The sequence below is a fragment of the Procambarus clarkii genome, chromosome 54 (genome assembly GCF_040958095.1).
Source record: "Procambarus clarkii isolate CNS0578487 chromosome 54, FALCON_Pclarkii_2.0, whole genome shotgun sequence".
NCBI classification, from domain to species: domain Eukaryota; kingdom Metazoa; phylum Arthropoda; class Malacostraca; order Decapoda; family Cambaridae; genus Procambarus; species Procambarus clarkii.
This window is the reverse complement of record NC_091203.1, coordinates 3,033,860-3,047,834: the sequence shown is the minus strand read 5'-3', so window position 1 is coordinate 3,047,834 and position 13,975 is coordinate 3,033,860. Positions and strand designations below refer to the sequence as shown.

The following is a 13,975-nucleotide window of genomic DNA, read 5'->3' as shown; positions in this document are numbered from 1 at the left end:
CTGGAGCTTCACAACCCACAATCTTTGACCATGACTAATGATTGTATTCACCTAGTTGTGCTTGCAGGGGGTTGAGCTCTGCTCTTTCGGCCCGTCTCTCAACTGTCAATGAACGATAATTTATTTTTTTCTCACACACACACCCAGGAACCAGGCCGTAACAGGTGTCTAAATCTCAAGTACCTATTTACTGCTAGGTAACAGGGGCATCAGGGTGAAATAAACTCTGTCGATTTGCTTTCCGCTATCGCCGGGGATGGAACCCCGGTCCCTAGGATTACGAGTTCTGAATGCTGTCCACTCAGCCTCCAACCGCCCATAAAAGTGTTAAATACCCATGTATACATGTATACCCATGTATACATGTATACCCATGTAGTGTGTGTACTCACCTAATTGTGCTTGCGGGGGTTGAGATCTGGCTCTTTGGTCCAGCCTCTCAACCGTCAGTCAACTGATGTGCAAATTCCTGAGCCTACTGGGCTCTGTCATATCTACATTTGAAACTGTTGATGGAGTCAGCCTCCACCACATCACTTCCTAGTGTATTCCATTTACTTACTACTCTGACACTGAAAAAGTTCTTTCTAATGTATCTGTGGCTCATTTGGGTACTCAGCTTCCACCTGTGTCCCCTTGTGCGTGTGCCACCCGTGTTCAATGATCCATCCTTGTCCACCCTGTCAATTCCCTTGATAATTTTTTATGTGGTGATCATGTCTCCCCCTAGCTTTTCTGTTTTCCAGCGATGTGAGGTGCAGTTCACGTAGTGTGTCCTCATAACTCATGCTTCTTAGTTCTGGGACTAGCCTAGTGGCATATCTCTGAACTTTTTCCAGCTTCGTCTTGTGCTTGACTAGATACGGGCTCCATTCTGGGGCTGCATACTCCAGGATTGGCATTAGATATGTGGTATACAATGTTCTGAAGGATTCCTTACACAGGTTTCTGAAAGCAGTTCTGATGTTAGCCAGCCTCGCATAGGCCGCTGATGTTATTCCTTTGATGTGGGCTTCGGGAGACCTTATTATTATATGAAAAATTATGAAAAATTATTTTCATAATTTCTCCCATAAATTTCCATTTGAGCCTGTTTGACCCAATATTTTATCGGATTAGGGAATTGGTATCTGATTCCTATTTTGTTAAGAAAATCAAACGCTATTTGAGTAATCCCTAGTAGTTTACTTAAACTAGAGTAATGACTAGGATCAATAGCCAAGGTTCGAGGGAGTTCTGTGTCTCAGTGGGGACAGTGATATTGGTCACTACGACTTGTGGCTTTTGTTTAGGCCACTGACCAATGAATAGCCACTGGGATCCATTGAACCACATCTCGGCTTTGGCTAATTGCCTCAATCTCGATAAAGGTAGTCAGCTGGGTTTTCCTTTTTGGGTACATGTCTCAGTTTGTAACCTGCTGACAACTCTCTAATCTTTCTAACACGATTACTGACATAGGGAATTTTATTATGGTTGTTTTTTACCTGTTGTAAGATTGCTTCATTATCTGACCACATTACTATCTCAGAGAAGTGACAATTATTTAGTGTCTTGGTCAGGTAATGAGCCAATCGAACACTAATTAATAAACCCGTTAATTCCATTTGTGGCAATGACCGCTTCTTCAGCGTTGCCACTCTGGCTTTAGAAGTGAGCAGTATTGACTGCTCAGTGTTCACTTAATAGGCTACTGCGCCACACAACTTTCCCGACGCGTTGCAAAACACATGTAATTTGATAAGTTGTTCTAGTCCTATGGCATAATGAGGGAATTTAAGTCTAATGAGGATACTTAGATCCATTGTCATCTGCTGCCATCTTAGTCTCCAGACGGTGTTGGCTACTCTGTTGTTTTTCCTGACCGCAGTAATATGTGTCGCCTACCTCCGGAGACAAGCATGTTCACATCAGAACTTTATGCTATTCTCTATGCTCTTCGTCTCCTGCTTTCTTGTTGTCAATCTTCCTTTGTGGTTGTCGTTGACTCTCGAAATGCGCTCATGGCTCTCGGGTCCTTCAATCCAGTCCATCCAGTGGTCGTCAAGATTCAACATTGGCTGTTTCTTATTTCCAGTAAATTTAAGTCAGTTGAGTTTTGCTGAGTTCCCAGCCATATTGGTGTTTCTTTAAATAAGCATGCGGACACTGCCGCTAGGGAAGCTGTCCACTCTTGTCCCATCTCCTTTAAAGGTATTCTTTATTCCAACTTTTACCCAGTTATTCATTCCTCCATCCTTACCCATTAGCAGGATTGTTGGTCCTCTGTTACTGGTAACAAACTGCGTACTCTTAAGGGTAGTGAATCCTCATGGCCTTCCTCCTACCACCGTAACCGGTGATGGGAAACGGCTCTGGCGAGATTGCATATTGGCCATACACGCTTAACTCACGGTCACTTAATGGAGCGCTACCCTGCTCCTTATTGTCCATATTGTATTGTCCCTCTTATAGTCGTGCATATCCTTGCTGAATGTCTTGACTTCCAGGACGAGCGTGTGTCTAGCTTTCCGACCGTCCATTGCGGTCGCTTGTCCATCGATTGGGTATATGGACAGACATTAAGGGGAAGCAAGGATACAGTTTGAGGTACAGCAGTGGCTAGCTATGTCAGTGCCAGTGAGAGTTGAAGGCACTCACTGTGCCACCAGGGTAAAAGTCCAGTGGAGATACTCCTTGAGAGATCCAGTGGAGGAACTCCTTGAGATACCCAATAGAGGTACTAATTGAGAGATTTAGTTTCTGTACTCACTGAGACAATGCTAACAAATTTACAAGACTGTCCTAAATTGTCTTCAAGCTGCACTCGTACATTGCTCGTGCTTGACGCTCGTTTAGACAACCAGGTCGACAAAATATGCATGCATTAAAGGGTGCTCTCCAATGAGGCACGGAAGGAATTAAAAAAGAAGGCCGTGTCCACAATACTGACAATAATGCACTCGCTCTGTGATGCATAAACAAGTGGGAAGGTGGTTCCTAGGTCACCTTTCATTAACACAAAATAAAGAACGAGTAACGTAACTCTGAATAAGATGCACTAATTGGTAGGCTCGTGGGGAAATGAATCAATATATTATGCCAAACACAAACGCATAGGCCTGGTTTGGTATGCACCCCCCCCCCCTCAAATTACCAAAAACTTACAAACAAGCAAAATTTCTCCCTTGATCGAATTCTTGGCGAATCAGATACTATTGATATCGTTCCTCTTATGAGTTACTGTTCTTGTATTGACATCCTTGGTGATATTTAGCGCCCTCTGATTATTCCGCACATTCGATGGTGCTACATAGCCTTCCTGGTTTAGTGCCTTCTTTTGATAATTACTTCCTTACTTGCCAACATTCCTGCATGAGGAGTTTGCCCTTAATTAAGATGAGGCTGATCAACCGCAAAGGGTCAAATGGTTTGCTGACAAAGGATAATAATTTCTTCATGGTTAAATCAGTTATCAGTCTCCACTGATTTAATGTTTATCTCATCAGAGGTGGTGTCCCATTCTAAACTAAGGACTTGCAAAGTGTGAGGTACTTTGTAACCCGGAAATTCAGCTACTATTAACTGATGTAGTTGCTTATTGTTGGAGGCCATGACTGGATATTGGTCCCTAACAATTCTCGATTAGCCTCATGATATATTTAAATTAATTTTGTTTCATCACTGGTAGTTCCCTGGAAATTGTCATATAGACTATTGCTAATCTCGGTCTTGTGAAGACTATTAGATTTCTTCAAATGCATATCCAATGTTGCTTGAAGAAAAAACGGAGAAAATGTAGCTCCAAATAAAACTGAAGCAAACCTATAGGTAACGGTTTCACTTTGTGGATTATTAGGATCCTTTATCCAGAGGAACTTTGTGATATTTCGGTCTTTCTCTTGAAGACCTACTCTAAGGAAAGCCTTGCTTATATTGACAGTGTTGACATAGGCTCCTAGACGAAACCGTAACAGCACACCATTGAGTCTTTGTATCAGACTCGGTCCAGTTTTCAGGCATTCGTTCAGTGAGACACTATTTGCTTTTGCCTTGGCACTACAGTTGAATGTGATCCTAATGTGTCTAGTAATTGAATATTTCAACACGGCATTGTGAGGTAAGTAATGTCCCTCCTAAGAGTTATCATTCTCGACGATTTCAGTGAAATTGTTGTCAAATTGCTGTTGTATTAAGTCGTGATACAGTAGTATTTTACCAGGTTGCTAATTCAATCGAGCCACCTGAGATTGCCATGAAATGGTTTACAGGTTTAATTTCCATGATTATGATTTAATTTCCAATGTCAATCTAACCCAGTACTGATACTCTTTATAGATGACTGAATCTAGATATTGTTGATGAGTCCAGGTATCATCTGGACTGGGTTATTCAGGGACGATACCTAAGGTGTCTAGATCCTATAATTTATATACAAAATGATCAGAGGTATCCTCAGTCATGTCTCTGAACTGGAGTGGTGACTGTTCCAAGCCTAGTCACGCAACCATTATTGAATTAACTTGTTGACTGTTTACTGAATCGGATATATTTGGATGTAACACTGGTCCAGTGAGCAATTTGCCCCTGGCTGTTAGTAAAAGGTTCATTCCCTGTTGCTTGGTGCATCCAGTAATAAAATTATTGTAATAGTCTGCACCTAAGAGTACACCGATATCGGAGAGGTGATCAGACTTGAATTTATGATCAGCCAACTTAACTCCTTTACTTCTAAGCTTTGCTGTGTTCCTTAGACCATAGACATACAGGTCAGATGGGATTTTGTATACTACAATAGCCTGCACTGGGTGGGTATAGCCTCCTAGGCATACTAGAACTCTCACGACTTTATAATCTTGAGGTCCTGTGTTTGTTAAAAACCCTGAGTTGTCCAATTGTTGTTAGTGAACAATTATCCATTGTTTATATAACCGGACCAAAGTGTCAGTAGTTTAAAACACATGAACGTAATGTTCAATCTCACTTGACACAAGGGTTTAAGTTTCAATTTGTCAGCTACCTGCTGGGTAATAAATGTTTTCCGTGGCCCTTGGTCAAAGAGACCATATGTAGTGATCTTAGACTTCTTATTTGTTAGCAGCAGCTGAGCTGTAGGTAACGTTGCATCATTATCTGATTTAGTAGCAAGTACATTGACCTCTTGATGTACCTTGTAGTACTGTACAGTGGTAGAAGTATTCTGTTCCATTTGGGGTTTTGGTGACCTCGGTCGCAATTCCCCACACAGTACTGAATGGTGCTGGCCCTTATGGCCTTCTTACACACGTGTAATACAGTTATACAGGTATTAGGATCATGTGGTCTCAAGCATCTGGTGCATCTGGGTATGATTGACACTGATAGATCAGATGTTCTTCTTGACAGAACAAATAGCTTCTTCATCCTGTAGTCGTAGATGTCACAGCTTTGGGTGCTTCATTGACTTCAGGTTTGGAGGGACTTACTGAATACGTACATACATTACCGCTCTTCCATCTGGGAGTGGAGGTAGTTGATTTAGATTTATGTTTGTTGGACATAATTGGTGTATTCCTTAATTTCATTGATTAATCAGTGATTGACTGATTAGGTTCAGATTTGATTTTATCATGAGCCTACGGCCTGTTGACAGTAATTCTCAGTCCCTCGAAAATCTGGTCAAGGGAAAGGACCTCTGTTTTGTAATGGGAGCAGGTTTCTGCTAAGATATTTCATGGAAGTTTCCTTTGAAAGAGCAGTTTCAGTGACCATTCTGAAGCTGGCACATTTACTATTGTACCTAATGCTTTCACAAGGGACTCTACTTCCAACTAAACTCTTGAAGGGAGTCGGGTTGACTGCTAGGTGGACTTATATCCACTAATTGATAGTAAAGATTAGCTACACTTATTTCCTTGTTGCAGTAATTAACTTCCAACATGTGTATAGCTATATCATAATTATTGTCCTCAAGAGACAAATTAGCTATAACCTTCATTAGCTTCCCCTTTGAGGAGACTTTGAAGGTAAGAGAATTTAGTTCCTTTTGTTATGGATGCCTTGGAATGTATATGGGCATCAAAGGATGTCCAAAAAGTGTCCCAATTCCCTTCATCCAGTCCAGCCAAGGGGGGCAAATCTAAAGGAGGTAAACGTGCCTCTGTTTGAGCTGTACTGGGTTGAGGTACTGTTAGGCTAGGTGTTACTTTATGTGTATTTATTAAATCAAGTAGAAGATTAAACTTTTCTTGGGTCTCATCCTCATACTGAGATGTTTCTGCTATGATATGGTCTATTTCATCAGGATCAGTGTCACTATTGTTCAACACTACGATCGCTGATCGGGGGTAACGGTAGTGTGACAGGTGAACGAATTAAATATCTTATTATCCGTGTAAATGTGTTCTTATTGACCCTCCTTTGATAATCTGCTAGTGAATCTGTCTGGGAACTTAGGTCTTTATCTAAGTACACCTGGAGATACTTGGAGATACTTGGAGATATTCGGAGATATTATTCTCCACGGAACACCGTGGAACTTCATACCTTTAATAACTGCGTTACGGTGCCCAAGAAGATGATAAGGAGAGTAGGGTATCACAAGGTCTGCTGGACAGGTACGATCAAGGAAGGTTAGACAGACTGACTGGTCGGACTGACTGCTTACTGTCCAGGAGGTTCGTGGAGGTGGTTGTGGATGTGGGATGGTAGGAACGGTCGCTAGTTTGTGGATAATGATGCAGCTGGTAGATGCTGGTTGGTCATGCGAGAGATGGAGGTAGTTGGGACGGTAGGAGAGGGTGCGGGTGTGTGACGGAGAGTGTGTACTTGGCTTGGATTACACTCCGCTCGGACGGAGAAGGGTGGTCTATGGGGAAAGATATATGGAAAAGTGATACGGAACAGATGCATCGGAAACAAGGAGGAGGAGGACGCCGGGTAAACGTGGCACTTAATTTATGCACTTATATGCACAAAAAATGCACTTAACCTAACGAAATTTGGCGCTAATTGATCTTTTGGAAAGTATTCATCTATGTAAACTAACACTTTACTACTACTGTTTCAACAACTGATAGAGTAAAACAAAAATATATACTGGTATTTTTTTTGGTGTAAACAAGAAATTAACGATACATGTATGACAATGAATGAAAGACGACGTCAGTGATAACAAAACAGAACTATAATTACTGGTGTGGGCACACGGTTTGTGTTGGAAGCTAGCAGTGAGCATCGTGGTAGCTGTAAAAGGTGCAGGTAGCGAAGATGGTGGTGCCGCCATGGTAGTGTTGAGAGGAATGGTGGTAGGGCACAGGGTGTTAGATGATGGTTGGCGTTGGTGGAGATGGGGCGACGGTGTTAGTAGAGAGATGTTGTAGATACTGTGAGTGGAGGTGTTGTTGGTAGATGAGGATGTGAAAAAAGTAGATGGTGGTAGATGGGGGGATATGGTAGGAAATGAGGGTGGTAGTGGAGGGGGTAGACGGAGAAAAATGGTAAGTGCTTGGATGGGTGAGCTGAGAGTGCGTTGAAAGGAAAGGAGGAAAGAAAGGCTGAGACGTGCTGGTAGAAGATATTGGTTAACAGGGGAGTACTAGTAGACAGCGATGGTGGTTGAAAGCACACACGCTAAAAACGTGCGAATAACTCTCCGCACTTATAACTCCCTTTACTACGTTTAAGTCTATGCGATATGCACACTTCTTGATGATGTTTACAGCATTTGCACATTTCTTCTTGATGATGCCAACAGTATTTGCCCACTTCTTCTTCTTCTTCTTGATGATTTCTACAGCATTTGCATCCTTCTTCTTGATGACGTCTACAGCATTTACACACTTCTTCCTGATGATGTCTACATCATTGGCACACTCCTTCTTGATGAAGTCTACAGCATTGGCACACTTCTTCTTGATGATGGCTACATCATTTGCACCCTTCTTCTTGATGATGTCTACATCATTTACACACTTCTTCTTGATGATGTCTACATCATTGGCACACTCCTTCTTGATGAAGTCTACAGCATTGGCACACTTCTTCTTGATGATGGCTACATCATTTGCACCCTTCTTCTTGATGATGTCTACATCATTTACACACTTCTTCTTGATGATGTCTACAGCATTTACACACTTCTTGATGATGTCTACATCATTTACACACTTCTTCTTGATGATGGCTACAGCATTTGCACACTTCTTCTTGATGATGTCTACAGCATTTGCACCCTTCTTCTTGATGATGTCTACATCATTTATACACTTCGTCTTGATGATGTCTACAGCATTTACACACTTCTTCTTGATGATGTCTACATCTTTTACACACTTCTTTATGATGATGGCTAAAGCATTTACACACTTCTTCTTGATGATGTCTACATCATTTGCACACTTCTTCTTGATGATGTCTACATCATATACACACTTCTTCTTGATGATGTCTACAGCATTTGCACACTTCTTCTTGTTGATGGATACATCATTTACACAGTTCTTCTTCTTCTTGATGATGGATACATCATTTACACAGTTCTTCTTCTTCTTGATGATGTCTACATCATTTACACACTTATTCTTAATGATGTCAACAGCATTTGCACACTTCTTCTTCTTCTTCTTCTTATTGAAGAAGAAGCAATAACACTACAGCAATAGTGTTATTGCAGTCTACAGCAATAACACTTCTTCTTGATGATGTCTACAGCATTTGCAAACTTCTTCTTGATGATGTCTACAGCATTTGCAAACTTATTCTTGATGATGTCTACAGCATTTGCACACTTCTTCTTGATGATGGTTACATCATTTACACACTTCTTTTTGATGATGTCTACATTTTTAACACACTTCTTCTTGATGATGTCTACAGCATTTGCACACTTTTTCTTGATGATGTCTACAGCATTTGTACATTTCTTCTTGATGAAGTCCACAACATTTCCACACTTCTTCTTGATGTCAACAGCATTTACACACTTCTTCTTGATGATGTCTACAGCATTTACAAACCTCTTCTTGATGATGGCTACAGCATTTGCACACTTCTTCTTGATGATGTCTACAGCATTTGCACCCTTCTTCTTGATGATGTCTACATCATTCATACACTTCATCTTCATGATGTCTACAGCATTTACACACTTCTTCATGATGGCTACAGCATTTGCACGCTTCTTCTTGATGATGTCTACATCATTTACACCCCTCTTCTTGATGATGGTTACATCATTTACACACTTCTTCTTGATGATGTCTACATCATTTACACACTTCTTCTTGATGATGTCTACAGCATTTGCACACTTTTTCTTGATGATGTCTACAGCATTTGTACATTTCATCTTGATGATGTCTACAACGTTTCCCCACTTCTTCTTGATGATGTCAACAGCATTTACTCTCTTCTTCTTGATGATGGCTACAGCATTTGCACACTTCTTCTTGATGATGTCTACAACATTTGCACCCTTCTTCTTGATGATGTCTAAATCATTCATGCACTTCATCTTGATGATGTCTACAGCTTTTACATACTTCATCTTGATGATGGCTACAGCATTTGCACACTTCTTCTTGATGATGTCTACATCATTTACACACTTCTTCTTGATGATGTCTACAGCATTTGCACACTTTTTCTTGATGATGTCTACAGCATTTGTACATTTCATCTTGATGATGTCTACAACGTTTCCCCACTTCTTCTTGATGATGTCAACAGCATTTACTCTCTTCTTCTTGATGATGGCTACAGCATTTGCACACTTCTTCTTGATGATGTCTACAACATTTGCACCCTTCTTCTTGATGATGTCTAAATCATTCATGCACTTCATCTTGATGATGTCTACAGCTTTTACATACTTCATCTTGATGATGGCTACAGCATTTGCACACTTCTTCTTGATGATGTCTACATCATTTACACACTTCTTCTTGATGATGTCTACATCATTTACACACTTCTTGATGATGTCTACATCATTTACACACTTCTTCTTGATGATTATTACAGCATTTGCACAGTTCTTCTTTGATGATGTGTACATCATTTACACACTTCTTTTTGATGAGTGCTACAGCATTTACACCCTTCTTCTTGATGATGTATACATCAATTGCACACTTCTTCTTGATGTTGTCTACAGCATTTACACACTTCTTCTTGATGATGTCTACATCATTTACACACTTCTTCTTGATGATGTCTACAGCATTTGCACACTTTTGTTCGATGATGGGTACATCATTTACACACTTCTTCTTGATGATCTCTACATCATTAACACAGTTCTTCTTCTTCTTGATTATGTCTACATCATTTAAACAGTTCTTCTTCTTCTTGATGATCTCTACATCATTTACACAGTTCTTCTTCTTCTTAATTATGACTACTTCATTTACACAGTTCTTCTTCTTCTTGATGATGTCTACATCATTTACACACTTCTTCTTGATGATAGCTACAGCCTTTGCACCCTTCTTCTTCATGATGTCTACAGCATTTGCACCCTTATTCTTGATGATGCATCATTTATACACTTCGTCTTGATGATGTCTACAGCATTTACACATTTCTTCTTGATGATGGCTATAGCATTTACACACTTCTTCTTGATGATGTCTACATCTTTTACACACTTCTTGATGATGGCTACAGCATTTGCACCCTTCTTCTTGATGTCTACATCATTTGCACACTTCTTCTTGATGATGTCTACAACATTTACACACTTCTTCTTGATGATGTAAACATCATTTACACACTTCTTCTTGATGATGTAAACATCATTTACACACTTCTTCTTGATGATGTCTAAAGCATTTGCACACTTCTTCTTGATGATGGGTACATCATTTACACACTTCTTCTTGATGATGTCTACATCATTTACACAGTTCTTCTTCTTCTTGATGATGTCTACATCATTTACACACTTCTTCTTGATGATGGCTACAGCATTTGCACCCTTCTTCTTGATGATGCCTGCATCATTTACACACTTCTTCTTGATGATGTCTACAGCATTTGCACACTTCTTCTTGATGATGGGTACATCATTAACACACTTCTTCTTGATGATGTCTACATCATTTATACAGTTCTTCTTCTTCTTGATGATGTCTACATCATTTACACACTTCTTATTGATGTCTACAGCATTTTCACACTTCTCCTTGATGATGCCTGCATCATTTACACACTTCTTCTTGATGATGTCTACAGCATTTGCACACTTCTTTTTGATGATGTCTACAGCATTTGCACCCTTCTTCTTGATGATGTCTACATCATTTATACACTTCGTCTTGATGATGTCTACATCTTTTACACACTTCTTCTTGATGATGGCTACAGCATTTACATACTTCTTCTTGATGATGTCCACATCATTTGCATACTTCTTCTTGATGATGTCTGCAGCATTTGCACACTTCTTCATGATGATGGCTACATCATTTACACACTTCTTCTTGATGATGTCTACAGCATTTGCACACTTCTTCTTGATGATGGGTACATCATTTACACACTTCTTCTTGATGATGTCTACATCATTTACACAGTTCTTCATCCTCTTGATGATGTCTACATCATTTACACAGTTCTTCATCCTCTTGATGATGTCTACATCATTTACACACTTCTTCTTAATGATGTGAACATCATTTGAACACTTCTTCTTGATGAAGTCTACAGCATTTGCACCCTTCTTGTTGATAATGTCTACATCATTTGCACCCTTCTTCTTGATGATGTCAACAGCATTTGCTCACTTCTTCTTGATGATGTCTACAGCATTTTCACAATTCTTTTTGAAGATGTCTACAGCATGTGCAAACTTCTTCTTGATGATGTCTACAGAATTTGCACCCTTCTTCTTGATGATGTCTACAGCATTTGCAAACTTCTTTTTGATGATGTCTACAGCATTTGCAAACTTTTTCTCGATGCTGTCTACAGCATTTGCACCCTTCTTCTTGATGATGGTTACATCATTTACACACTTCTTCTTGATGATGTCTACATCATTTACACACTTCTTCTTGATGATGTTTACAGCATTTGCACACTTCTTCTTGAAGATGTCTACAGCATTTGCACATTTCTTCTTGATGAAGTCTACAACATTTCCACACTTCTTCTTGATGATGTCAACAGCATATACACACTTCTTCTTGATGTCTACAGCATTTACACACTTCTTCTTGATGATGTCTACATCATTTACACACTTCTTCTTGATGATGTCTACATCATTCACTCACTTCTTCTTTATGATGTCTACATCATATACACACTTCTTCTTGATGATGTCTACATCATTTACACACTTCTTCTTGATGATGGTTACAACATTTGCACAGTTCTTCTTGATGATGTCTACATCATTTACACACTTCTTCTTGATGATGTCTACATCATTTACACACTTCTTCTTGATGATGTCTACAGCATTTACACACTTCTTCTTGATGATGTCTACATCTTTTACACACTTCTTCTTGATGATGGGTACAGCATTTGCACGCTTCTTCTTGATCGTGGCTACATCATTTACACACTTTTTCTAGATGATGTCTACAGCATTTGCACACTTCTTCTTGATGATGAGTACATCATTTACACACGTCTTCTTTATGATGTCTACATCAATTACACAGTTCTTCTTCTTCTTGATGATGTCTGCATCATTTACACACATCTTCTTTATGATGTCAACAGCATTTACACACTTCTTCTTCTTCTTCTTGATGATGTCTACATCATTTACACACTTCTTCTTTATGATGTCAAAAGCATTTACACACTTCTTCTTCTTCTTCTTCTTCTTCTTCTTCTTGATGATGTCTACAGCATTTACACTTTTCTTCTTGATGATGTCTACATCATTTACACACTTCTTCTTAATGATGTGAACAGCATATGAACACTTCTTCTTGATGAAGTCTACAGCATTTGTACCCTTCTTGTTGATGATGTCTACATTATTTGCACCCTTCTTCTTGATGATGTCTACATCATTTGCAAACATCTTCTTGATGATGTCTACAGCATTTACAAACTTTTTTTTGATGATGTCTACAGCATTTGCACCCTTCTTCTTGATGATGGTTACATCATTTACACACTTCTTCTTGATGATGTCTACATCATTTACACATTCCTTCTTGATGATGTCTACATCATTTACATACTTCTTCTTGATGATGTCTACAGCATTTGCACACTTCTTCTTGATGATGTCTACAGCATTTGCACACTTCTTCTTGATGATTGGTACATCATTTACACACTTCTTGATGATGTTTACAACATTTCCAGACTTCTTCTTGATGTATACAGCTATGGGTCTCCTGACAGCTGAGTGAACAGCGCTTCGGATTCGTAGTGCTGAGGTTCCGGGTTTGATCCCCAGTGGAGGCAGTGACAAATGAGCAGAGTTTCTTTCACCCTGATGCCTCTGTTACCTAGCAGTACATAGATACCTGGGAGTCAGACAGCTGCTTCGGGCTGCTGCTTCCTGGGGGTGTGTAACAAAAAGGAAGCCTGCTCGAGGACTGGGCCACGGGGACGCTAAGCCCCGAAATCATCTCAAGATATAACCTCAAGCATTTGCACACTTCTTCTTAATGATGTCTACAGCATTTGCACACTTTTTCTTGATAATATCAACAACATTTCCACACTTTTTCTTGATGATGTCTACAGCATTTGCACACTTCCTCATGATGATGTCTACAGCATTTGATTTTTTTTCTTAAAGTAGATAAAATCTACTGGAAATGTTTATAATATAGTCTATGCACTAAAAAGCACAACATGATATTAACTCTATGCACTTAAGACCCCTTTACATGTTTCAGTCTATGGGAAATATTTCTGAAAAGTCTATGTACTAAAAACTACAACATGACATTAACACTACGGAATATGCACATATCTTCTCGATGAAGTCTATGGCACACTTCTTTATGAACATCATAAAACCAAGGCTACACGATTT

General features: G+C 39.6%; 3 protein-coding genes across 3 annotated transcripts; all 3 read right to left on the bottom strand.

Annotated features, from left to right (window-relative positions):
• Nucleotides 1-5,779: 5,779 nt before the first annotated feature.
• On the bottom strand, nt 5,780-10,457 carry LOC138352591 (GRIP and coiled-coil domain-containing protein-like). The gene is made up of 5 exons (XM_069305081.1): nt 9,956-10,457; nt 8,801-9,912; nt 8,159-8,609; nt 7,635-8,080; nt 5,780-6,001 (listed from the first exon to the last, which is right to left on the bottom strand). Exons 1-5 carry the CDS (start codon nt 10,455-10,457, stop codon nt 5,780-5,782), a joined length of 2,733 nt encoding a protein of 910 aa, XP_069161182.1.
• Nucleotides 10,458-10,462: 5 nt separating this feature from the next.
• LOC138352590 (uncharacterized) lies at nt 10,463-11,410 on the bottom strand. Its single transcript, XM_069305079.1, has 2 exons — nt 10,967-11,410; nt 10,463-10,579 (listed from the first exon to the last, which is right to left on the bottom strand). Exons 1-2 carry the CDS (start codon nt 11,408-11,410, stop codon nt 10,463-10,465), a joined length of 561 nt encoding a protein of 186 aa, XP_069161180.1.
• A 330-nt stretch (nt 11,411-11,740) lies between these two features.
• LOC138352589 (uncharacterized) lies at nt 11,741-13,003 on the bottom strand. The gene is made up of 3 exons (XM_069305078.1): nt 12,833-13,003; nt 12,554-12,751; nt 11,741-12,205 (listed from the first exon to the last, which is right to left on the bottom strand). The coding sequence occupies exons 1-3, from the start codon at nt 13,001-13,003 to the stop codon at nt 11,741-11,743; spliced, it is 834 nt and encodes a 277-aa protein (XP_069161179.1).
• Between the last annotated feature and the right edge of the window lie 972 nt (nt 13,004-13,975).

What these genes read in the sequence shown, in the direction of transcription:
- LOC138352591 (XM_069305081.1), bottom strand. Translation starts at nt 10,457, where the DNA reads ATGAAGAAGAAGGGTGCAAAGGCTGTAGCTATCATCAAGAAGAAGTGT. An exon ending in AGAAGAAGTGTGTTAAAAAT is followed by an intron (nt 8,610 to 8,800) that starts GTAGACATCATC and finishes CTATTGCTGTAG; the next exon opens with TGTTATTGCTTCTTCTTCAA. An exon ending in ATCGCATAGACTTAAACGTA is followed by an intron (nt 6,002 to 7,634) that starts GTAAAGGGAGTT and finishes CCATAACAAAAG; the next exon opens with GAACTAAATTCTCTTACCTT.
- LOC138352590 (XM_069305079.1), bottom strand. Translation starts at nt 11,410, where the DNA reads ATGAAGAAGTGTGCAAATGCTGCAGACATCATCAAGAAGAAGTATGCA. An exon ending in ACATCATCAAGAAGAAGTGT is followed by an intron (nt 10,580 to 10,966) that starts GTAAATGATGCA and finishes GACATCATCAAG; the next exon opens with AAGAAGTGTGTAAATGCTAT.
- LOC138352589 (XM_069305078.1), bottom strand. Translation starts at nt 13,003, where the DNA reads ATGTTTGCAAATGATGTAGACATCATCAAGAAGAAGGGTGCAAATAAT. An exon ending in ACATCATCAAGAAGAAAAGT is followed by an intron (nt 12,752 to 12,832) that starts GTAAATGCTGTA and finishes GACATCATAAAG; the next exon opens with AAGAAGTGTGTAAATGATGT. An exon ending in AGAAGAAGTGTGCAAATGCT is followed by an intron (nt 12,206 to 12,553) that starts GTAGACATCATC and finishes ATCATCAAGAAG; the next exon opens with AAGTGTGTAAATGATGTAGA.